This window comes from Mus caroli, unplaced genomic scaffold (assembly GCF_978045245.1).
Source record: "Mus caroli unplaced genomic scaffold, Mus_caroli_1 scaffold_15, whole genome shotgun sequence".
Classification (NCBI taxonomy): domain Eukaryota; kingdom Metazoa; phylum Chordata; class Mammalia; order Rodentia; family Muridae; genus Mus; species Mus caroli.
This window is the reverse complement of record NW_028227270.1, coordinates 100,794,301-100,820,394: the sequence shown is the minus strand read 5'-3', so window position 1 is coordinate 100,820,394 and position 26,094 is coordinate 100,794,301. Positions and strand designations below refer to the sequence as shown.

Below are 26,094 nucleotides of genomic sequence, written 5' to 3'. Positions count from 1 at the left end.
GCTTGCAAGCCACTGCTTCTAAAGTGCTGGCCTGTACAAGCCTCAGGATATATGGCTGCTTTTAGTGCTATTTGCCATCATTAAGAGCCTGTCCGAGTGGAAATGATGTCTCGTGATAATCACTCTGCCTACCCCATGCCAGGTTGGAAACAAAGATAATTCTGAGCAAGAATGCCCAAGAAAAGTACCGACTGCCGGATCCCCTAATCAATGAGGGGTCCATCTGGAAGCACAAACGGAACAACTTTGATTAAATATACAGACTCGCTGACCAGATCAGCAAAAGGGAGAATGGCAGCTTTCTATTGAATGCGTGCGTGTTTTTTATTACTTTGAAATGTTCTTGCATATGTTTCTCTTGGCCCCGAGGAGAAGTAAAACGTTGATTAGCACAATTCAAAGTTATAATAAGGGCTGATGATTCAGTTGGGATGGCTTTCAAGATTAGATGTGGAGGTGAGGGGGAAATGCAAAAATATATCCATGGAACAACCTGCTGGGCTTTGTAATCTCAGAGAATAAAAGTGATCATTTATTGGGCTGTTATTGTGCCTCAAGGACTCATTTGGAATTTCTGGATTCAGTCGTTACTGGAACAACCTTAGGAGGTGTCAGTGTCGCTCCCATTTTACAGATGGGAAATCTAAGGATAAAGAATTTATAGGGTTATGTGATTGGTGATAGACCTAGGGGTCTGTCTAGGCCTTCTTGCTTCAGAGCTCATCCTGTCACTCTTGGTTTACATTTATTGGTTGATTTCCTAATTTTACAATGTGGGGTTAGGAACAGACTCCTTGTAATCTGAACCTGAGGGGGTAACCTCTTGCCTTTCCTTTTTCACTTTTTCCTCCTTTTCAAAACTGAAGGGAGCATAGCCACTGTTTGTCACGCACCCTTTATATAGGTCATAGATTGACTAAGTGACGTTCGCCACTTGTATTTGTAGCAATTTAAGTCATTGCAGGATTTTATCTTTGACAATTATTTTTGTTAGTTTTAGTAACAGCAGCTTGGGGAGAAGAGGGTGTTTCTGAACTGCAGCTTAGTCCTGTTCTGATGTCTCTCTCAGTGAGCCTTCTCTCCATCCCTGTCACCTTCCCGGAGCTACTAAATGATTTCATAGCCCCCCAAGAGGGTTGGGTGCTCCGAGTAACTCCTAAAGGTAGAGAAGACTGAAAGTAGAAGCCAAGGGAGATGAGGGCATCTCAGGGAAAGAACCAAAGAGATGAGAGAGGAGCCCGGAGAGACTGCAGCTACCCAGTGCTGTGCTGTTATGAGTTGCTTAGCTGTACATCTTTGGGAACTCTGTGTCTTTATCCCTTTAGGAAGGATGTGACTTTGTAGTCCATTAGAGTCTTCTACACTGCTCAGAGTATTTTGAGACAGTGCTACTATGAATTTAAATACATTCAAGGGAATTTAAGGGTTTTTTCATATTTATTAGTGTAGGGAGGCCTCCTTCTTTGTTATGCTTGTTTCTTGCTTTACATAAGTAAACTTTTCTGGCAAATCAAAACCAAAAGCTACAATTGATAATAAATGGTGATGGAATTTGAATTTTCAATGAGTCTGCAAATACTTTAAAGAGACACATATCTTGATATGACCACACAGCCTAATACATAGATCATCACCAGTAAGTGAAGCCCACATCTCATTTTCATTCCTCATTCAAATAAGAATGACTCGGAATACTATTTTAGTGACTTTAAAAAAAAACTTTTCTTTACGGTTACATAAATACAAAGAATACATTTTTCAACTTTATAAAAACGCAATAATCCCCCCCTCCAATATCAGCGGTTTGCTTAGCATCAGCATCACACTCTTGGTTTCACCCATGTTGATGTGTCTGTCAGTGGTTCCGTTTGGTTCTTCAGAGAGTTCTCAACGTTTATATGACTAGAGAATGTTTCCTCCCAGCGTCCCATCTGTGTCTGGTTTCCTTCTGTTGGAGGTGGATGGCTCTGTTGTCTGCTTCTTAGAGCAGTGGTCCTCACCCTGAAGCTGTGACCCTTTAATATATTTCTTCATATTGTGGTGATCCCCAACCACAAAATCAGTTTTGTTGCTACTTCATAACTGAAATTTTGCTACAGTTAGGAATTGTAATGTAAATGTTTTTGGCGTTAGAGGGTGGGAACTGTGGTTCCCACCATGTGTGCCCAAGTGAGGAGATTCTGTCCTGAGATCACAACAACCATACACACTTTAATTTTACAGGGCAATGTCAACATTTTCCCAGAACAGTTGTGTGAATTTACCTCTCACCCGGAGGGAGGATACAGAAAGTCCTGTTGCTTTGGATATTCGCTGACACTTGGGTTGTCAGCTATGTGCAGTTTCTGTTCTCTGTGGTTTATTCATTATACCGTTCATCATTGCTAAGTCTGATGTAATGTCTTACTGACTACCAGTGTTTGTTTTTGTGATATACAACATAATTTTATTCTGAAAAAAAAATACCCTGGACAAAAAATACCGAAGAATAACATAGGAAACCTAAGGGCAGAGGTAAAGGCGCTCTCTTAACTTCTTATCCTTTCTAAACTTCTGGGTTGTTTTCTTGACCTTTGGATCCTCCTGCTCAGTATAAGTGTCAGCTTGGTGATTCAGCAGTCAGATATTTTCTTATCAATGCAGTGGTTATGACATTTGTAGACCTTATGATACTGACTGACCATTTCACGTTTGCATATTTGTGGAACTTAAGATGGATGCATGACAACTGAGGGGTGGGAGGACGGGTCTTATGCTGGTACTTCCGAGTCTCTGCCTGTGGAGAGAGACAAGGGGTGAGATGAGCTGATGGCTGGCTGAAGTAACAGAGAACAGAGAACCACGCTTCAGAGAAAGAAGGCTTCTCAGGCTGTCTGCCCTGGTTCATCTGTCAGTGAGTCAGGCATTATCTCAGAAGTCACATTTCCCCCTGTGTTTGAACTTTCGGCATGGCTGAGATCAAATGTTTCTTCAGAAGAAAGGATGACTGAGATGGTGGTGGTAGAGGGTGGACCTCTTGGCACTTCTGAAGATGTCAGCTTCTTCTTCCATCTTCACTCCTGGGGAGAGCTTCCCCGGGAGTCACTGCTGCACAGGTTGCTGGTGGTCCTCTCTTCCCAGGAAGCTGCTCTGGGATAGGCAAGCACTGGCCAGAAGGAGCTTGGTACCAGCCATTCCCGGGGAGCTCCGCAGCCTTTCACTTTGCTCTATTTCAGCCACACTTGAGTGGAGTCCCCTGTGGTGAGTGGCAATTGACCAGTGTTCACCAACTCCTTTCATTGCCAATACCCCTTTGAGAAACTCTTCGCTCTGTTAACATTCCCAGCCTTTGATTCTCCTAAGAATCTGGACATAAAGTGGAATGTGGTCTGCCATTAGAAGTGACTTCTGTGACTCCTGTTTGGAGCAGACAGAGCAATTTGATTGCTTTCCTGTTTTCTGTAGCCTCAGAGTAAGCCTGTGACAGTAAAGAGCTTTTGTTGATAAAAGCTAAAAATTGTACCCCCAAGCCTTACCTTTCTGATGAGGTTGGCCACTGCTGTCAAATATAAAGATGTCTGAACTCATTCTGCAGATGATCTTCAATACGTTCCAAGTGACTTGACATATAGAGTTCATAAAAACATCCCGAGTTTTGTCAGGGTCTGGTTCTGACCCGCCTTTAGCAGGATTCACCTCCTGCTATTTTTCCATCAAAGGTGCCAGGAAAGCAAATGTCCTGAGCTGTCAGGCAGTGTCCGAGCAGAGTGTGAACATGAAGGCTCTCTTCGTCCAACCCAACCTGCCCACTCTTAAGATAGCTTGAGATGGTGAAATGATGAGAGAAAATATGGTGTGACTTGGATTGTTTTCTCTTAATTACCAAAGATAATTATTGTGAAAATATTACACCAGAGGTACAATATTAATTGTACCTTAAGTTGTCAAAAGAGGAAGAAAGTAGGTCTCTGGTTGGATTAATTAATGTTTATGTTGAAGAAAAAAAATGTTCTCTGAATTGAAACTATTCAGGAGAGCTATGATTTCAAAATAAGTACATCAACATAACATCCCAGCTTGTTATGTGAGCCAAGAACCTGTTCAGTCTTATATTTATTTATTTTTTATTTGAACAGAGTTTATCTTAGACATACCACCATGTGAGAGATCCTTATCTCTGAAGTTTGTTTTGTGTTAATGAAGGGACAGTTGGAAATACTTTCCCACTTCAGTTCTAAAGGAAAAGGGATTGGACATTTTGCTTTGCTGTGATGGAAGGATGAGGGATGGACTTGTGCAGATGTCATCTGGTCTTCTGTGGGACAGGAATGCCTTATGTCACAGTGTTCTGATGCAGGACAGTTTTAGCTGGAACAGAATTGAGGGAGATGCTGCATTTCTCAGAACAGCGTCAGGCAAGCTCTTTCCTGGCTGTCAGTCTCCATTCTAAAGTGTAATTTTCCACTGAAACTGTTCCTTGATTTTTTTTTTTTTAATTCTTAGTCACTTCTAGTTTCTTTCTGGGATTCCCAGGGCCATGAGGTGTGCTTTCTGTTGTTGTTTTCACTATGGGTGTGTGTGTGTGTTTGTGTGTGTTGGAGTCATGTGTAAGGGAAGGAAGGAGTATCAAATGGGATGTCCTCATTCTGACACAGGAACCAGAGATCCCCCAAATGTGCCACAATGCTAAATCAGCTATGCTAACAGCAGTCCCATAGTTGTCTACCATAGGATTTCAGGTTCTATCAAATCCACTGCAGGGCTGTGTGACGTTCTAGGGTAGCAGTCTTTGATATGCCATGGTCTAGGCTGTCATCATTTCAACATAGCTGTGCCAGGGAAGCAAAAACACTGGTCACTATATGGAGGCCTTCCAGAGCCTATGGTTCTTCTATTCATGTGTCTTTGACCTTAGTAAATTACACACACACACACACACACACATTGTTGGCCTAACCTATCAGAAGCTAGAAGTATAATCCCCTGGTGTGCCTAGAAAAGGAAAAAGGTCGACCACCAACCCCAATTTTTAATGTAAGAATCTGTGAAAGAGAAACTGATGATAAGTGTATTATCATAATATTTTATGGTACTATGTTATATATTTGATAATATATTTGTCAAAAATAATATTTGAGATGCTTCTGGGATATGTAAGTAACTATGTTAAGTGAGCAGTTGAATATTGGGAGATGGGGAGAAAAAAGGATGTAAGGAAGTGAGAGATAAGGGCAAGTAGGTAGTCTCGGGCTTTTCCTGTACAGTGTGTGTGCGTGTGTGTGTGTGTGTGTGTGTGTGTGTGTGTGTGATTGCCTAAAGAGTCTAGAAAAAAATTGAAGCCCTACAAATGAATTCTATATAAGTTAAGCAAGGCTAAGCACTCGACGAGTCTGAATAACCTTCACAACTGGTGTCTCACAGGCTCACCCATGTCCTTGGGACAGTGTGAGGCCCCAACACATCATAACCTCCCCATATGGACAGAAATGCAGTCTGTTTTGCCCATGTTAGATCCCTGGTACCTGAAAAAACATCTGGTAGGAGGTAACAGTTTATAAATAGCATATTTTGATTCATTTCCTATATCCATTTTGGATGGCTTTATCAAATAGTAAAGTGAATCAGGTTTTATTGAGTGCCATCGAACGCCTGTAGACACATGATCATCACCAGAGCTAAGAAACTGGATTTTTAAAAAATCAGCCTCTGAAGTTCCCTTGTCGGGTCTCTAGAAAGATGGATCAATGATTGTGAGCACCAGATGCTCTTCCAGAGGACTCAGGTTCACTTCTCAGCAACCATGTCGCAGATCACAACTGTCTATAACTCCAGTTCCAGCTGATCCTACATCCTCACACAGACATACATGCAGGTAAAATACCAGTGCACATAAATATAAACAAATAAGTAAACAAACAAACAAACAAACCTTGAAAGAAAAAAAGAGTCCTGTGTGTTCCATGCAGAATTTCATTGCCTCAGCAGTCACTGCTGTGCTTTATAGCAATGGATTTTTTTTCCCCACAGTTTTCTTTAAATAGAATTATACAACATATAGTCTTTTATGTCTAGCTTCTGTTGTTGATTAACAAAGTTTTTCCATTGAGACTAGGCAGTAAATATTTGAGGCTTGTATGCAATATGGTCTTTGTTGAAACTGTCAACTCTGTTGTCTGCAGTGCAGATGGTCTCAGACAATACTGTACTGTAGGAAGGTGTGCTGCCTTGCCTTACCAATTGTAAGATTCTCAGCCAATAAAAAAATAGTAGAAAAGATGCCTTAACAAGAGAAAAGCACAATGCTTTTTATTTAATTAAAGATTTAATGATACAGGAGACTTCAAAATGTGGTCCCAAAGACCTGCAAGAGAGCTATGTTTATGCTCTGTTTGGTGAGGGCTGGACAGCTATGTAGACATTTGAATGGACCAGAGAGTCTGCTCTGTTGGTAAAAGACTGAGAGGTAAACCAGCAAGGTCTGTTGGCCCCTTGGTTTCTTTTCATCCTTTCTGAGGTGTTTCTTCCTATTGGATAGGACTTCACTAGAATGGGGGCATTCAAAGATTTTTTAAAAAGGGGGGAGAGAATGACTTTTATGGGTGTAATAACAAATTTGGAGGGCAGTAGTTCTAGTATTTATAAGAAGTCTCCAGGAAAAAAAACCCAGAAATAAAAGCCTACTTTCCATGATTCTTTTTCAGGGGTTGAGACTGAGGTTAGACACAGGCAGGTGGGAGAGGGTCAGAGAAGTACACTGTTCTGAAGCCCCACTTACTCCCTTTGCTGATAGTAATCAGTCCGGGATAATATTTTTTGAGCCAAGCAATCTATAACAGAGTCGATGTGACTCTACTCTGTACCAGTAAGACTTCAATTATAAAAATAGGCAGACGACCGGATTCCATAGTGTGAACTGTCAACACCTACCTTAGCAGAATGGACTTTTAATACTCTATACATTCATAATTCATCATTTTGAGTTGCTGAGTTACTGTCCACAGTGTGTCTGCCATTCTGCAGTTTGATGCTGCACTCATCCCTTGATGAGCATCTGAGAAGTCTCTATGAATAAAAGTCTACATGTCTTGATGTAGACACATTTTAAAAAGTGAATTTTAAAAATGAATTCCAAATTTGTTTATCAGCAATACATGAAAATTCCAAGCTGTTGCCATTGTAGTATATGCATACTGAATCAATATGTAAACATTAGTAGAAGTAAATTATGGAATGCCAGCACTTAGGAGGCAGAGGCAGGTGGATTTCTGTGTTTGAGGCCAGCCTGGTCTACAGAGTGAGTTCCAAGACAGTCAGGGCTACACAGAGGAAGAAAGAAAGAAAGAAAGAAAGAAAGAAAGAAAGAAAGAAAGAAAGAAAGAAAGAAAAGAAAAGAAAAGAAAAAGTCGTGAAGGTTTTCTGATGTCACTGATTCTGTTGACTTTTTAATACTTGTTTTATTGTTTTTTAATTATGTGTGGCATAACCACATGATGCCAGTGCTTGAAGGCATGCGATCCCTTACACGGGAACTTGTATTTTTGTACAAATACCCTATCCTTAAAATTTTAAGTTGAAAAATTTTCTAGTAACAAAACTGCAGTCACCAGCTTTATAGACGGCAGTGAAGTCAGTGCAAATACTTGAGCACACCAGTGCAGGCAGGACACAGTTACTCTGCACTCTCTGAAGATATTTGGATCACATAGGTCTTGCTAGCTGGTTGAGCTGAGTATTGGTTGAAATCCCTTTGAAATTTATGCAACCTAATTTGATCCCATTTCTAAAAGATGACTGCTTTACCTCCTTCGAATACAGCCTGCAAATACCCATAGGCATATGCTGATTTTTTTTCCCTAAAAATCTCACTTGGGTCTACTATGTCCAGAGAGTTCTGTGTTCTGTATGTATGAGTGAATTAATTTTTACTTGAAAAATTTTTAAGTAGATTTTGAAATCTTGACCATGTCTTTTTTTCCCTCCTTCCTCAGTTTCAGTCAATTTTAAAAACTTCCACTTTAAGCTGGGTAACTTCCCAGTGAACTCTCTTGTACCCCAGTGAATTGATTTGCTATTTATGTTCTTTCCAATAATAAGCTCCTTAAACGCTGAGAGACCTACTACCAAAAAGTGATTATTTCAGTTTTGAGTACTTGTTCTGGGGCTGTGTTCTGAAGAGCTAGATGTCAATTAAGATTATTTCTTATTAGTGGAAATAAAATCATGTTATCTGCTTATAAAAGAATCTCTCTGTTCTTTCTCTTAGGTGAGGAGGTAAATTCAGCTCAGACAAAGTTCATCTACTCATTCAGTGAAGAAGTGCAAAGATAGGGGTTATGGAGAGAGCCTGTTTTATCACAGTCGAAACTGGTCTGAGCCTTGAGGTGTTTTGGGGTGTCTTTTCTACAGAACTGTGTCTCTGAGGTGGTGTTAAGTTGCAAATTCTATCACAACACTCAGAACTGAGTCTTTGTTAAGTATGGAAATCCCACACCTCTCCAAAATGGGGGAGAGGGAAGAGGAGCTAGGTGCCATGGTTTTCTCCACTTTGCATTTGAGTAAAATCAGGTGAAGAGATCCATTTTCTAGAAGTTGGTAACACTCAACTAGAAGATAGGCAGGGAGCACTGAGGCCTGTCAGCCAGTCCTGGATCTAGGAGGAGACTGGGTGTGTGTGTGTGTGGGGGGGGCTCTATAACTCTCTCCTGAACTATTGGCTAGTGAGAGATACCCGGAGAGGGACAGTTATTATCTTCAGTTGTGTACGCAACAGTGAGCCTATCAGATGTCACTGGATACACACAGATGGTCCTAGTTAATAATGAGGGAGTCAAAAAATAAAACCCCAAATAGGACAACATGAAAGTGGGAAAGGGACCTGTAAGGTGACAGAGGGGCTGACAGTGAGGGGAGGCAGAGAAGACTGTGTGGAGGGGGTATGAGAGTAAGCTGGATGCGTTATAGACACATGTGGAATTGTTGGGCAGGTCAATTAAAGATACAGAAACAACAGAATCATCTATAAACCAAGAAAGGAGGACTCAAAAGAAATCAATCAGTTTCATCTCCTAGTTCACATATTGGAGCTATGAGAAAATACAGTCCTGTTTTTTAAAACAGGAGGAAGATAAGCCGGGCATGGTGGCGCATGCCTTTAATCCCAGCACTTGGGAGGCAGAGGCAGGCGGATTTCTGAGTTCGAGGCCAGCCTGATCTACAGAGTGAGTTCCAGGAGAGCCAGAGCTACACAGAGAAACCCTGTCTCAAAAAACCAAAAAAAACAAAAACAAAAACAAAAAACCAGGAGGAAGGAGGAAGATGATTATGGGCAGGAGGAGGAGAATGAGGGAGAGGAGGAGGAAGGGGAAGGAGAGACAGGTTGAGTCCAGTCTGTGGCTGTTACTGGCTGTCTTTTGCTTTTTTGCTGACTGAGGAGGAAATGGCCATGCCTTTGCATGCAACCTACAGCAGAACAGCAACGTCACTAGGAAGAGGACAGTGAGAGGGAGGTCCTTTTTTTTTTTTTTAAGGAGTTATTTGTTTGTTTGTTTGTTTGTTTGTTTGTTTTTAAGGATCTATTTATTTCAGACAACTGTAGCTGTCTTCAGACACACCAGAAGAGTGCACGGATCCCTTTACAGATGGTTGTGAGCCACTATGTGATTGCTGGGAATTAAAGTCAGGACCTCTGGAAGAGCAAGTAGGCAGTGCTCTTAACCACTGAGCCATCTCTTCAGCCTGAGAGTGAGGTCTTATACTAACTGCTTGGACTTGCCCACTGGTTCTCCAAGAGAGTCCCTGCCCCTGCCGACTCTGGTCATCATATTGTCTTAAGAGTCCAAGTTCTGTCTGGAATAGTCCCATCTAGGAGAGGACACAACTATTGGTACTCTTATGAAAGCTGGATGCTGGGCTTCCATCAACTTTAGCATCTCCCTCCTTCACAAGTCTGGGAGAACCACCTTTTGTTTCTCTGGATACAGAATCCACTGTTACTGGCCTTTGTGTAAAACCTCCTCAAAGAATGTCTATCTGTGCACACCAACAATCCACTTAGGTTAAATCATCTCCGGGTACTTATAAATCTTAGTACAGTGTGTGTGTGTGTGTGTGTGTGTGTGTGTGTGTATCTCATATAATTAGCTGCTGTCTTCTATTTTTGAACACTTGTAATTAAAATATCGTTTCAGCTTCCAGTTGTTAAACTCACGAGTGGAGAGTTCACATGTGTGAGCAGGGAACTGTGTTTTCTGTCTGATCTTTCCTGAGAGAATTTCTGATAGCTTCTGCACAAAGCAGGGTAACCACAATACTTTTAGCCCTCACTGAACCTAGAGTAGCAGGGCAGAAGGACTAAACAGGTCCTAATGGGCCATGTCTAGCCTCTGTCTTCTTGTTGGGATGGCCTGTTACAGGAGAGTGCATGGCACTGTGGGAAGCTAGAGAGATCATAACTGAGGAAGTTGAGCCATTTGAGTGGGGCAGGTCCCCTCTACATGTGCTACTTCTGCGGGTATTCAGTTGCATCTGGCTCAAGACACTTCATGGGGAGGAAGGATCTAGAACAAGTTGAGTTCAGGTCATGTGTCTTAGTCAAGGTTTCTATTCCTGCACAAACATCATGACCAAGAAGCAAGTTGGGGAGGAAAGGGTTTATTCAGCTTACACTTCCATACTGCTGTTCATCACCAAGGAAATCATACTGGAACTCAAGCAGGTCAGAAAGCAGGAGCTGATGCAGAGGCCATGGAGGGATGTTCTTTACTGGCTTGCTTCCCCTGGCTTGCTTAGTCTGCTTTCTTATAGAACCAAGACTACCAGACCAGAGATGGTACCACCCACAAGGGGGCCTCCCCTCTTGATCACTAATTGAGAAAATGCCTTACAGCTGGATCTCGTGGAGGCATTTCTTTAACTGAAGCTCCTTTCTCGGTGATAACTCCAGCTTGTGTCAAGCTGACACAAAACTAGCCAGTACATCATGTCTCTTACAGGAAGAAAGTCAACCTGGGGTTCTTAGTTCTAAACTAGTAGAGAAAATGGGTCCCATGTTCTATCATGTAGCTGTTCAGGCAATACTGCAAAGGCAGCTGGTCCTCCTGGAATCTTACCTGTAATAGCCACCCTCCAATTTTCCCCATGCACAGCTTTCTCCTAGAACAGTCTGCATTCTTTAAAACCCAGAAGAAATTCTCTCCAAATCTAACAAACCCTTCCTGGATGTCGGTGAAGCCAGCCTTCCTGGTCATATGTGTCATGTCTGAGTCTGATGTGGTTCTTTTGAGTAGGATGGTTCCCAGGCCGTGATGACTCTGTGCACCCATCAGATGACATTACCGGTGTGTTGTCCGGGTTACAATCATTCAGGTTCCCCTTGGCTGGTAATAAGAACAGCAGGCAGGTAGCTACTCTTGTTGCTTTATAAATATTTCATCTTCATAGCAGTCTCATGAGAGAGATGCCTTCTCTCACCCTCTGATGGGCCATGGCAGGCACACTGATAAAAACAAGGAGAGAAAAATGAGACATTTGTTTTATCAAAGTTCTGTGTGTTAGGAATTTTCAGAAATATAGACCTAAAGACAAAGGAAAGCTCGTGGTGTAGCTTCATGGAGGATGGACAGCTTTTCAAATGTGATGGAGGAAGCCCCTTTGCCTTGCTGGCGATGGATGGACAGGGTCCAGCAGAGCTCTCCAGTGTCTCATTACCTTCCCCTGCAGCATTCTTGGTTTAAGGAAGGCCCCGTCTGGACTGATGGTTTTACTGGCTAGTTGTCAACCTGACACAGGCCTGAGAAAAGCTGAACCTCTTTTGAGGAATTGATTCCCATCAGATTGACCCATGGGCTTGCCTGTGAGGCATTTTGTTGATTAATGAGAGAGGCTGCCCTTCTGCTGGAATGTACAAGAAGACAGGCTGAGCAAGCTGTGGAGAGCAAGCTGTGTTTCTCCATGAAGACTGCTTCAGTCCCCACTTCCAGAAACTGCCTTGACTTCCCTGATAATGAACTGTCATTTTGAAGTGTAAGATGAACTAAACCCTTTCCTTGCCAGGCTACTTTTGGTCAACAAAGAGAATTGGCCCTAGGTAGAAAGGAGAAGGGAGAGGATGACTTTCCAGGATTGCGCCTGTAGGTTTGATGGAGACAGTCCCTGAGTCTATGACTTGCTGAGAGAAAACAATGCCTGGTTTCTATGGCCTGCTTCCAGGAATAAAGGAAGCAGAAAAAGAAGAGCAGGTCACAGAGGACCACTGACCTTCAGATCTAAGTCCCAGGCTGCAGAGTAACAACAGGCTTGGGCTGTGTTTTGCACTAACACCCAGGCCACTCTCTGACCCTGGATAAACCTGTACCTAGGTGGGGAATGAAGGTCAGAGGACTGAGGGAAGGAAGCGGTGAGGAATAGTGCCTGTGGACTGTCAGAATGCCTTGCTGCTGATGCCCACTATTTTGTGTGGAGGAGCTAACCAGCACTGTGTGGGACTGAGTCCTCCCCACCACTCCATGCAAACAACTTTGCTAGGCTGGCCCTAGAGTTCTGTGTAGCTGTCTGAGGTGGAGAACAACGAAGGAAGACTTTTTTTTCTGTTTGTTTTTGATCAGCAGGTTTGGAAACTTTGAGTGCTTGGCTGAGAGCTGGTGGAAAGACTGCAGTGTTTCCTGTGGCCGTCAGTCTGGCTTCTGAGATAGGGAATTGGACCTTGGCTCTGCCTCTTGCAGGGGGATGTGTGCAGTCACTGCGGGACAGGCCTTGCCGGGAGGAGGGAAGCAGAGGCGTTACAGCCTAGGAAAAGGACTTTGAAAAGCAAATATCCCAAAAAGCAGAGCAAGGGAGGAAGTATGTGCATTAGTTTGCAAAATAATGAACTTTCCAGTAGAAATGCTGATTCCCAAAGCCAGCGAGCCCAGAGTGAGGGGAAGAGGCCCAGCAGGCTCTCCAGTCTCATCCTGTTTTCCATTGCATTTCTTCTTCAGGAGGAAAAGAGTCTGGACTAGGCCTCTCTGAGCCTTGAGCTGCTGGCTCCCTTTCTGTTCTGTCCAAGGAGACAACCGAATAGCTGTTGTATAAAAAAAAATGCTGGAGGTTTCCTGGATTCTAAAAACAAACCATAGACTTGAGTATTCCTTCACCTTTAAAAAAAAGTCTCTGCATTTATACTTAAGGAGCAAGTGATTCATTCACGTATTCGTTTGCCTGGGAAAATTTGAGCTGTTCTGAGCCATGGCATCTGGGGCAGCCTGGACCTGCAGAGGGGAAGAGAAAGAGTTTCTTCTACTCTCCTCCCCTTGAGCAACTGGTGTGACCTAATAGAGCCAGGGCAGAGAAGAGCTCTGGTATTGTGGTCCTTCCAAGCACCCAAGAACATGGCTTTTGACAGTTTCTACCTTCAAGGGCTCTGAAGTCTACTTTCTGTGGGAAGCTGCTGTGCCGTGCTGGCTGGGATTTCTTGAAACAGATGCAGGGAAAAAGGAAGAGGAAACTGGCAGCCTCAGAACACAGCAGCCATTGGTGTGGAAAGAGCAGACAAGGAAAAACCAACCTGGTACTTGTTTGGTTTTGGACACCCAGTCAAGGGACTAAGGTATATTTTACATATCAAAGCAGACCTGGTCTTCAGGTTCCCCCAGCATCCTTTAGTCCTGGCATACCCTGTCCCCAGCTCAGAACTTTCCAGCCCAGGGGGTTCCCCCAGAGAAGGATTCTTCTTTCTCCTTTCTGTCTCTGTCTGTCTCTGTCTCTCTCTCTGTCTCTCTGTCTTTGTCTCCATGTCTCTGTCTGTCTGTCTCTCTGTTTCTTTTTTTCCCTCTCTCCCACTCTTTCCTCTGTTTTCCCCATGGTGATTCCCCTAGCCTCAATCCTCAAAGCCAGTGAACTCACTTACCCTATAGCAGCTTCCCGATAAACTTGCCTTTAATCTAGTCTAATCTAGCAGTGGAGACATAACCTATCAGTACACAGGGCTAGCAAATCTTTGAAGTTCATAGAGTTGGCGAACAGGATGGTTACTTGAAAGCAGGGTGTGAAAAGTTTATGTCCAAATCTGAATTCACATTTAGACAATCAAAGCTGGAAGTGAGATGCTCAGATTCAAGTAAACCACAAATAAAAGTATTTTATTTGTATGTTTGTTTGGTTTTGTTCGTTTGGTTCATTTTATCTCATGCCAATGTGTACCCAAGAAGCTGTAGTTAACTGTATTAGGCTGTATTGTGTGAATTGGAAACCATTACGCAGAAGCTTTGGAAGGCTTTCCTGGAGACAGTGTCTCTACCAGGTGATGATGATTCACTATGGAGTTAGGAAAAGTTTCCTGCCATGTTCCATTAACTTCTGCCCTAATCTATTCAGCAGTTCTCTTTCTCTTGAGAACCTGAGGAGACAACCTGAATTTCTTATTTCCTAATATCCCATGCATAGCCAGTGCCATAAGATGATGGTCTGTGGAGGGAAAATTCTGGGCAGATACATTTGCAAATATGTATATTGTCTGTGGGAAGTTCCCAGCACCCATGTGTTAGAGTCTCAAGAAGTCCCGCAGTGAAGCCTGCTTTTTACAAGAATGCTTCAGAAACTGCATCATGGGTTGCTGTTTCAGGCAGGTGTAGCCTGTCTTCCGATGTATGTGGATGCGAGGCATAGGACGTGTTGCTTGGCCTGTAATGGTACTTATTTCAGACCACCGTTCGGAAGGGTATATAGTGTGTGCCACAGTTATTAGTAGCTACTATTTGATTCCGTGTTTTCCAAGAGGCTTGACTCTCTCCCCTTCCTCTTTTTCTTCTTCCATTACTTAATATCTCAGAGAAGACATGTTGTGTGAGAGATGCTGAAGAGAGACCAATTCCAGAAGTCAGCTTGCAGTCCCAGAGTGGAAAACAGCTCCTAAGGCCTGAGGACTAGGTGATATAGAAATTCCACAATTGGAGGACCAGAGTCAATTACCACTGAGTGGCAAACATTAGTTGTATAAGTGGACTGTGTTTTATGCCAGCCATCTAATGACAAAATAATAACTCAGGGCAGGAAACAAGTGTGATAAGAACCATGGATCTTTAGTTCCAAGCAACAGAACCTGTGCTCAAACTCATAGAAAACAAGAAAATTCTTTTGTTCCTGCGTCTAGGAAGGGAATTAAGGTTGGCAAAGTGATAGAAACTAGAAAGTTAGCAGCTATGACCTTGCCCTCCCATCTTCTTGCCATCCTTCCCTCCATTGGCTTTTGCCCTTCTTGCCTCTTTTTCTTCTTTCAAGGTTTTACCCCACATGAAGGGCACAGATCTGCAGACAGTTTTAGCTTCCCAGGGGAAGAGAGAGAGAGAGAGAGAGAGAGAGAGAGAGAGAGCAAGCAAGCTTTTTTTCTTACACTTCATGGACAGTCACCAAAACCAGACTTGTTTGGGTCCCATTTGTATTTGGTGCCAGTCACTGGTGTCAGAGACGGGGCTCACAGACATGGTCAGGCAGTAGCAGTTGGTGTGGGCCTAGTATCCTAAAGAAGCCTTAGAGAAGTTGGATGAACAGAGTTCTCTACAGCTGTGAGTGACAGAACTGAGTTAGCTTACTCTCCTCACACGAAGTGCAGGTGTTCACGGTTTCCCGTTGAATTCACTTTCCTATTGGCTTTTAGCAGCTTGAAACAGACCACTGCATTTCTTCAACAAATTCTCACTTCACATCTCCTCTCCCTTTTATACACTTGAGACTATTAATGCCCACTTGTTTTTTTGTTTGTTTTTGTTTGTTTTGTTGTTGTTGTTGTTGTTTTTCGAGACAGGGTTTCTCTATATAGCTCTGGCTGTCCTGGAACTCACTTTGTAGACCAGGCTGGCCTCTAACTCAGAAATCCTCCTGCCTCTGCCTCCGGAGTGCAGGGATTAAAGGCATGTGCCACCACGCCCGGCTCTAATGTTCACTTGTAAAGCAAGTCTGTATAATGAGTGTGCTCAAAAGTGAGATTAGAATCAATGTCCTTTAGAGTCCCAGTCCCTGATCAGGGGAGTCTCATGGACATGCCCATCCCCCAGGGGCAGTTGGTAATGCCTGAACATTTTGTTATGTCATGACCTCTAGGTTCTCTGGGGAGCAGAGGCGGAGGACACTGTCAGTAGCTTGCAGTGCACCACTTTCTCAAGGATCATTTGGTCCCAAATGCCTGCGGTGCCTTGGTTGTGAAGCACTTGTTTGTGATTTTTATTCCCCCTTGAGTGTAAGAGTGTATACATAGAGGGAGGAATGGACCTCACTCTGCAGGGTGCTTTCTGAGCACCCAGATGCTCTGAGTTTCACCCCCAGCACTGCCCAAATGCTGCACACAGAGAGAGGTAGGTATATGCTCATAAGCAGGAGGATCAGCAGTTCAGGGCCGGTCTTGGCTACGTAGTGAATCTAAGTCAGTTGGGCTGCATGAGAACTTACATGTAAATAAATTATCATATGAACATGATTTTTTTTTTACATTTTTACCAATCAATTAACTTTAAAAATCAGTATGATTGTCAAACATGCTTTATGATTTTAATTCTCATCCCTTTATTATGTCTTCCGTGTACCTATTAGTCATGAATCTCCCGTTCTCGAGATTGCGTTGCTCATTTTCCTCAGGCTATACAAGTGTCTCCCTAATAACCACCTGAGGAGGAATGGCTGTAGAGGACAGGGAGGGCAGGTTGGATGCTAGTTGCTCCGACTGTTTTCTCAGCTTGTCACTGTAGGTAAGCGTCCACAGCGGTTTTTGAGTGCAGAACTCTTTTGCCTTCTTTCTGTGAAGCCATTACTTACGTCCTGCAGTTCTTGAGGATAAAGTTCTAGGATACAATGTCCTTAGAGCTGACTCCTTCTGAGGCCTCTTGCATTGGCTTACAGCCTCACATGCTTTGTCCTGTGTGCCTGCTGCCACTGTCCTCATTCTTGTCAGGACAGCAGCCATGCTAGGTCATAGCTCTCATTCTTCACTCCATCTTTGGTTCTGAAGCCCTGTCTTCACTTGCAGTCCCATTCTGAGGTCTTGGGGGTTAGACCTTCATCAGAGGAGCCAGCATGGAGGTTCACAGTTACTACTGAAGAGTCTTCTTCCTCACAATGTGGAAACATTTGGAAAAATGATTTAAACGTAACAAGATTTAGTGTTTTCCATATTTAGAGCAAATAACTCCTTCCATCACACAGTTATGACAAAGAGTAAATATAAGAATGTACCCAGCCTTTGCCTCCTTGGAGTTTGTCCCTGTCTGTTCTGACACCTGTCCTATGCCACTCATGGTGACAAGTGAAGGAAGATGTTGGAAGGAAGATCTTCTGTCCAGGTTTCCAATATGTTGTATGGCAATGAGAGTAAATAACACATTTCTTGTCATGGCAAGTAGATAGCCCTGATAATTACTAAGATTACTGGCCATGGTGTTTGTCAGCAGCATTTACATAAAATAAAACATCAAGTTCATTGATTCAGTTTCTCCTTTTGCTCATTTTCTTCTTTTTGTTTTCATATTCTGCAGTGTTCCCTGGTCTCTAAGGCTCTCTAGTCCTTTCTTCTGTGTTTGTTTGTTGGTTTGTTTGTTTGTTTTTACCTTCTGGGGCCTAAGTATTACCACCAGGTTCCAGATAACAATAGAATCAATCTGTAGACTCAGCCTCCATTGTATGTGGTTCATTGGAGCTCTCCACTGTAGGGAGACACATATTCTTCTCTTGTTCTCATGGACTTCCATGGCAGACATTGTCCATCTATTTGATTTATCAAAAAGAATGTCCTTTGTGAACATATTTCAGAAGAAAAACAAAGGCAGGACTCAGCAATTCTGGGAATCACAGCCCGGACTCTGGCTAGGTAATAGACTGTCCCCATGGCTTCATTATATCATGGTATTACTTCATCCCTGCATCACAGCATCACTATGTCACTACATCACTGTACCACCAGGTCACTATATCATGGCATCACTGTATCACAGCATCACTATATCACTAAATTACTGCACCTTGGTATCACAGTATCATTGCATCACTGTACCTATGTGTCATTGCATTGTTGTACAGTAGGGATGTTGCTAGTCAGACAGTTCCTAGAATTGTGACTGCAGGAGCCAAACAATTTATGAAGCAAAACTTTTCTTCTTTTAATTTTGACTTATAGTTTTAGAGATTTCAGCACACAGTCAGTTGGCTCTGTAGTTTCTATGCTATTGTGAGTCAGAACATCATGGTGGAGCAAAATTGCTCACACTGTGAAAGTCAGAGTGCGAGAAGAGAGAAAGGAGTGGGAGGGGCTAGTGAGTGGGAAGGAGACTAGCTATGGCCTTCATAAATATAACCTTCTAAGTCATGCCTCTGGTTACCTAATTCTTCTTCCTAGGCCCCACTTCTTCCTACCATCTCCCCAAATTGTGACACCAACTGGGGACTGTGCTTCTAGCACTGAAGTCTGTGGTTATTTAATCCGTAGCAGATAATGAGATGCTATTAGTCTGTTTGGAATAGTGTGGTAGAGCACCTGGAACAGAGCTCTATCCACCCTAGTCTGTCTGTACAAGCCTTCTTCAGGTACAATGCCCACACAAAGCAGTAACCTCAGACTGAAAACTGGAAAGGTCCAGAAAGATGGAACAGGCCTCAGGGTGACCCGAGACTACTTTCAGTGGAAGTTCCTTCCTCTTAGCACAGCCCAAGGCAAAGAGAAAAGGGAACCAGTCAACATTTTAAAAACAAGGTTAGTAGCTCTGCCCCTCTGTCCCCATAGGCATTGTCCCATCCTCAGAAATAATGTCCAGGAGTAGGTCAGAGGAAAGGAAAGAAGGGTTCATGAGAGACCTGCTGCTGCTTCGAGGTTCTGTCCCACTGCTCCAACCTGGCCTCCCCTGTGTGGTTCTTTCACAGCAATGAATTGAAAGCAAGACAGATGTCTAGTTAGGGATGGAGTGATTTCTGTCTCTTGTCTTAGAAACATGACTCAAGAAAACTTTCATTGATAGGATGGACCAACCAGAGCCATGTGTATCCAAGATGTAGGTGTTAGTTAACTGACTTTCTAGTAAGAAAGATCTCCTCTATAGCATACACTCAAGTGTAAGTAAACAATTGAATGTCTGTATTAAGGTCACAGACTCTTAGTATTCCACACGGAATTATGTGGAGCCAGAAGGCAAGCAGGGTCACTTTAGAACTCTCCACCCACTCCAAGCTGCCTCCAGAGATTTATAGTTACCTTGAAAGGCGTGGCTAGGGTGTCTAGCCAACTGCCAAGGCTGCTTCCTCTATTGTTTCTGCCCTCAGTGATCCTCAGATTTCAGTCTGAGTGAGAATTATTATACCAGACTGTCCATGCTGATTGCATTAACGGGGCAATGTCAGGAAACCTGTACAGTCCTTGGGAGATGTGGGGTGTGATAAACTTAGTTTTCCTTTTGTTTGGAGCTCTCCTGAAGGGTTAGTCATCTGAGAGCCATTATTGAAAATGCTGGCCCTGGGAGTGTAACTGCACATCGGATGAGTCTTCCTTTAGGGTGTTCCCGTATATTCCCCGAGTTACAATAGGGGAAGCAAAAGGTACCAGGAGAACAAACTTGTCCGGAAAAGACTTCAAAGTATATTTCTTTCTTCTTCTTCTCCTCCTCCTCCTCCTCCTCCTCCTCCTCCTCCTCCTCCTCCTCCTCCTCCTCCTCCTCCTTCTTCTTCTTCTTCTTCTTCTTCTTCTTCTTCTTCTTCTTCTTCTTCATCTTCTTCATTTTTTGTTTTGTTTTTGGTTTTTTGAGATAGGGTTTCTCTGTATAGCCCTGGCTGTCCTGGAACTCACTTTGTAGACCAGGCTAACTTTGAACTCAGAAATCCCAAGTGCTAGGACTAAAGGTGTGTGCCACCACTCCCGGCTTTCAAAGTATATTTCTATCTGTTACGACTGACCAAAAATTGAGTCAGTCTGGTTTATGTGTTGATAGTTGCTGCAGAGACAAGAAGGGCATTCACCTGTGTAGCTCCAGTGGCATGGCCCTGACCATTAGTGATCTCCCCAGAGTGTGTGCTGCCCCAGGATCTCTCAGTGAGGAGAGGTTAGAGATGCTGTCCACCCTGTTACAGTGCATAAGGTGGAGGTCTGGAAATCTTTCTCAAGTGGCAGCCAAAGCTACTGAGATAGGAGCAGCAGAGACTGTATTCAAGGCCAGGATGAGGTCCTCTGAGGATGGAAAAGAGGGAAGGATTGCTCATTCTGCAACTGTACTCCCTGCCTGCTCTGCAGTTGTCACTACAGGGAGAACCCATGAGGCCTAGCTGGCGTGGGAAGAAAGCCAGGGAAGTCCTGGCTTCCCCCTGTCAATGGCTGCTTTGTGCTGCTGGCCTCCTGCTCTCAAGGGGAGACACTGGAGAGCCTGCCTTTGTGTTCTCACCTGCTCAGCAGGTTTTCCTCCCAGAAATAAAGACCAGTTGAAGTGGGAAGGAAACAAGAGAGGCCTTTGATTTCTGGAAGGTTAAGTCCCTTCTTTCTTAATTGTAGACTGTTTCTCGTGGAGGGGCGGGGCCGAGGGCAGTTCAATGCAGTTTTCTTTCTGTGATCTATTCTCTTGATCACTAGGGTTGGGTGTTTGTTGACTTGAATCCAGTTACCTGATAAGCACACAGCCTGTGTTTATGGCAGACAGAGCTTCTTCCGTTCTTTTCATTCTAGGGCATATATTTGGCTGTGGATCTCTTGGGTTGAAGTGATTTGGTATTGATAGGATTTGTGTTCTGAGTGTTCTCAAGTATTCAAGTAGGGCGGAGACCATGCAGAGCCAGTCCCATCCTTAGCTTACTTTGGTGCAGAATGGGGTGCTGGAATTATTTAATAAGGTCATATTGTTTCAACTTTGAGCAGTTTTAAACCAAACGAAGACTTAGTATTGTTTTAATAATTATGTCTTCAGGATATCATCGTAGAAGAATTAAACTTACTGGAACATAATGCAAGCCATCAGGGCTTTTAATATAGCTGGCTGAAGGCCTTCTAAACAGCTGTACAGGAACAGGTACTTCTTGCCTGGAGAGTGTAGGCAGGGAACCGACTGCTCCCTGATGCTTTCTCTTTCTTCTTTTGCCTGTTCTTAATTGGCTTCAGGGTCTTGCTTATTTTAAGACTATTCCAGGAATGTTTCTGCCTCAGAGCTTCTACACTTACTCTTTCCCTAGTCCATGGAGTGATTTCTCAGCTCTCCACAGGGCCTGCTGTCTATCACATTTCTCCCAGGTCTTTACTCAGCCTCCACAGGCTCAGTCAGGCTTTCTTTGCACTGGTTTTTTTTGCAATCGAGGTCCTTTTATCTATGCCACCCCCAAATCAGCAAAACCAGCTCGCACCGATGAGCCCCAACCCACTTTATTCTTCTTGTCCCTTGCTGGCATCTAACACCCAGGTCTGCACCTGTGTTCTCAGCACACAAAGCAAGCCTGGCACCTAAAGGAGGGCAGTAATGATTTGTGGATGAAAGATGAAACCACTGCTTTGTGGGTTTGTCCTTGCTGGGCGCCACTGATTAGCACAACAGGGTTCCTAATCATCCTTAGCCAGGAGCAATAGCTTTGTTTGGGTTTAGTTCATTTCCTGGCCAGCTCCACCGCAGCTAGTTATCCACACAACTGCTGGTATCACTGAGGTGTCCCCATTAACGCTGCCATGCCTGTGATGCTCACTGGCCATGGAAATCGGGATAGAAAGGGACAAAATCTATGCTGATCAGGTAAAGAATGAAAGAAGTGTTATAGATTTTGTTTCTGAGAGAAAAGGGCCCACGATCTACAGAAACGGGCAGTGTATAAGGAAGGGGACATGTGACTTTCCATTATTATGTTTAGCAATGAGAAGAATACAAACTAAAAAGTGCACTGAGGTGTGGGGTTTTCAGCCGCCAAGTTTTTCAGGCTGGAACTCACTCCATCTGTTGGTGAGGCTGTGTGCAAGCAGGCTGCCGCAGGCTTTGCTAGAAGGAGGGCACAGGCACGTAGGTGGAGCCTTAAGGAGGGACTTTGGAGATGCCTATCAAACTTTCAACAGTATGTTCTCTTTGGCCCAACAAGTTTAGTTTTTTGATTCTATTGTAGGGATTAACCTTTACAGGTGAAAAAATTATATAAGCATAATTTTATGCTTTGCAAGCCTGGTTTGTAATACCAAAGGCAAGAAAGAAATCATGGAAGCACCCCACAGCAGGGACCTGGCTCATCAGGGAGGTTACACCCTGGTGACCAGCTGTGAAAAGAATGAGTGTGCGCGCCAGCACTGTACCATACAGAGGCCTAGAAGAGGCACTAAATTATGAAGGGTACAGGGTTCTGCCTTTGTATAAAGAAAGGGGAAAGGTCAGAATATATTTTTGTTTTTGTTTTCCATCCATGAGGGTGTTCAGAAGGAGAGCATTAAGAGCCAATCACACCACAGCTGTAGATTAGAGGGAAGGACTGATGGGTGGGGTGACATTCGGGAAGTAACCACATTGCAGATCAGGTCGCTGCTCCTTTTGAATTGAGTTGTCAGTAAGCTAACAGAATGAGGAGGCAGGGGAGGAAAATCAGAACTTCTTTTGTGAGAGAAGTCAAGGCTCTTCTGAAAGCTCCCAGGCCTCGTGGATATTCTCCCACTGGAAGACTGGCTGTGGGGAGGGAGTGTGAGCACGTGTGAACTCCTGGGGAATTTCTCCTTCCTCATGATATGCTGGTTGCTATAGTGCAGATCTATTTGTGACACACAGAAAATGCTTTAAATAAAAGCTACTTCCTGACCATGACTTCCTGGGCAATGTGTTCTTCCGGAGACTGTTGAACGCCAAAGTTTACAAGCAGTCTGAGCGCGAACCCTGCCCATTCAGGTCGGAGCACCATTGAGAGCAGGGTTCCATCCTGTGGTCAGGGTTGCTGTGCTCCTGGAAAAAAAAAAAAAAAAGAAAAGAAAAGGAGAAAAAAAAATGCAGGAAACCGAACTCCCAGGGCAGAGTCTGCTGGAGGCTTTGCCTCCAGTGCTTAAGTGTAGCCTCCATCTTTCTTTGGGGACCCAGGGCGCGGTTGGCTGTGCCGCTGTGGCTTCATTCTCCGGGGCGCCAAGGGGAGCATTTCTCATACACCAGTGAAAACAGGAAGTGATGATGAAGCTAGTTTGCCTTGCATCTGCGCTGAACTACTTTCTTTTTGTCATTCTTTATTAGGTTTAGACACGTGTGCCGGTCCACGCGGTAGGACCCCCGTTTCTACCTGCTTTGTACTTCCTCCTCCAGTCACACAATGCCGCCGCCTTCGGACATCGTGAAGGTGGCCATAGAATGGCCTGGCGCCTACCCTAAACTCATGGAGATTGACCAGGTGAGTAAGGCGGGTAGGACTGGAGAGCTCACAACAGTTTTCCACTTCGCACTGAGTGGTTGCAGATTTTGAATAGCTTCATGTCCTTACTCTAAGGGGCTCTGAAATCCGGGCAGTAGTTACTACAGTGTGGACTGTGTATATACAATGGCAGTGGATGGGACTTTTATAGTCTTGCCCCATCTGCTGGATTCTGTCAATACTGGGTTCCAATCTGAAGCAGTAGTGATAGCAGCTGGAGGGATTGGGTTCTGAGCATCAGGACAGATGGACTGTCCCATTCTACTGCTGGGACTTGTTACGGGGCAGATTTTTATATGGGCAATGTAAAACTTACTTTAAAAAACACCTATTTATCTCCAGAAGAACCAACAAGTGTTTTGTTATATTAACAACTTATTAATAAAATTAGAACAGACCACATTATCTGGAATCTGGTACAGAATCAGAAAATATGTAATGAATATAAAAGGAAATTCATCTAAGAATCATGTCGTCTGTGGGTATGGATGATTGGCGGTCATGTGACGTGGTTCTGACTCTGATTACAGATTGTCCAGGGAATTTGCTTTGTTCTCATTTCACTGAGGTCATTCTAGAACAAGTGATTGGAGGGAAGAAGGACGAGACTTAATTTATACTTACAGGGTTCAAGAGGTATAGTGACATTCTATACTTTCAATTAGAATACCATGGCAACGCCAGCCATTATACTCTTGATACTATTTTATAATTATAGTCACAGTTCTTTTTCTGGTCAGATTTTATTATCAGGTTGAAGATCACCGGCCGGAGTTACATGGCATTGTGTAGATTCAAAAGAGTAATCAAAACAAACCCTACAGGTCAGATCAGAATAATTGGGCTTAAATCTGCATGTAAGAAAGGTTAGTGAAAGAGTGACCATCACACCATCATCTCACTGTCATTTTCACTCAATGGAGAAACACTTACAAGTAAAGCCTGCACCATAGCTTTGTGCAGGTGTCAGGCAGCCAGCACTCATGCTTCAGCCTGCACTCACACTTCTTCACACCACGGGCCCAGGACCAGTTACATTTTGCCTTTAAAGAGATTATCTAGTAATATCTGTCATAGACTGAATGGGGTTGGGATTAAGTGTGATCTGTCCAAAAGAATGACAACCAAGGTAAAAGTGGTCCCTCAGTCACGGCAGTCCTGTGCTCTGCAGAGGAGTGGGGCATGGTCCATTCTGTCTCTTTGGTTTGCTTTATCAGCATTCAGGGTTCAGGAACAGATAGATGCCTGGGCCTTAGAAATGCAGATTCTCAGGCCTTACCTAGACTGCTGACCCAGATATGCATGATGACAAGATTCCCAGGGTATCCCCGTGTACAACTAAGTGACAAGTGGCACCCAAGCCAGGGTGCACATTAGAGTCACTGTCACCGTCAGTTTATTCTAAGAGAGTCTCATTTCCTGGTTCTGATGAACTATTTAATTTTGGTTTAATCATGATTGGTGGAATTTATGGCTTCTCTGTTAAGGCAGCCTTAGATTCATATTCCAGATGCCTGGGGATGGCCTTCTCTGTGTATGGGAGTTTCAACAATTTAAAAAGAAGATAATCTTTGTACTTTGGAACAATTTTAGATTTATAGAAAACTGCAAAGACTCTATGCGTTTCCATTCCCTTGTATTTTGTATTCCCTAACTCCAACATTGTCGCACAATTTTAGACCAGATGCTTGCTCCATAATCACATTAAATACAGTATATAGTCCATATTTATATTTCATCATTTGTTCCAGTAAAGTCATAGCCATTTTTCTATTATGTCTAAAAGCCCACCTCAAATCATCTACTACATTTATTATTATACCTCTTTTGTCTCCATTGTCTCAAATACTTCTTTAGTCATTTCTGGCAGTTATTTTATGGAAAGCACTTCAGCTTGGGGCTCCCTGGTACATTCTGTCTAGTAGATTTGAATTTTGCATTTTGAGATAAAGTTCCAGGGAAATGGTGCCATGTCCTCTTCAGGGAGACACGTCAGGGACTCTCCCATGACTTTCTTTCATTCTTGTTCGTTACTCCAGTGCCATGGATGAGCACATGGACATTCAGAGAAGTCATGTTACCTGTCAGTTAGTGAGAAGGCTGGGTCAGGGCTGGGGGCTTCCTTCCTCTCAAGATTTAACTTTTAAATGGTTGTCTGAATTCCACACTGAGGCAGACAAAGAATGAGGAACCCGGCTCTTCCTGCCTGGGAGGACTTACAGCAGATCCACAGCAATGCTGCAGTCAGATCTTGTTTCCTGATACAATGCCAAGTTGGCATGAGACTTGGAAACATACTTGCACATGCATTGAATACTTGAAATGATGACTAGCAGGAGTTTCCCCTGGTTCGCTGCATCATTCAGTAAGGCTCCTACTGTCTGCCTGCCCCTTGCACACTTGTTAGCAGAAATGTTGGAAAGCGCATTGCTTCCTTTAAACCCAGATAACTACTAGTTCACTAACAGCATTTTGGTAAAGGTTGGGTTAGGCATCGCTGTTTTGGGGCCTCCCGCCTTCATGCTGTCATCGTCTCAACTATGAGTAGGTGTCCTTGAACCTTGTGCTGGAATTGTGCAGGAAGTTTACCCAGAGTATACAATGCTGAGCTGCAGAGAATTTTATTCTGTCAACAAGGGCAGGGATGCACTTAACATAATAAGCACCGGTGGCTAGGAGTGGACTTGCACTTAAAGGCTGCTTCTCCAATGTCTCGTGACCAGTCTGTCCTTGATAGATGGACACTTCGCCAGTGAATCGTGGTGGAGGGGCTTCTGC

General features: G+C 43.6%; 1 protein-coding gene across 3 annotated transcripts in view; it reads left to right on the top strand.

Moving 5' to 3' along the window:
* The window catches only part of Elmo1 (engulfment and cell motility 1), a 510,326-nt gene that overhangs the window by 72,843 nt on the left and 411,389 nt on the right, over window positions 1-26,094 (top strand). For all 3 annotated transcript variants that reach the window (XM_029468421.2, XM_029468420.2, XM_021180510.3), the window contains exon 2: window positions 23,142-23,295. In XM_029468421.2, coding sequence (XP_029324281.1) covers window positions 23,218-23,295 — 78 coding nt within the window. In that variant the 5' untranslated portion in view covers window positions 23,142-23,217. The remainder of the gene's footprint in view (window positions 1-23,141; window positions 23,296-26,094) is intronic.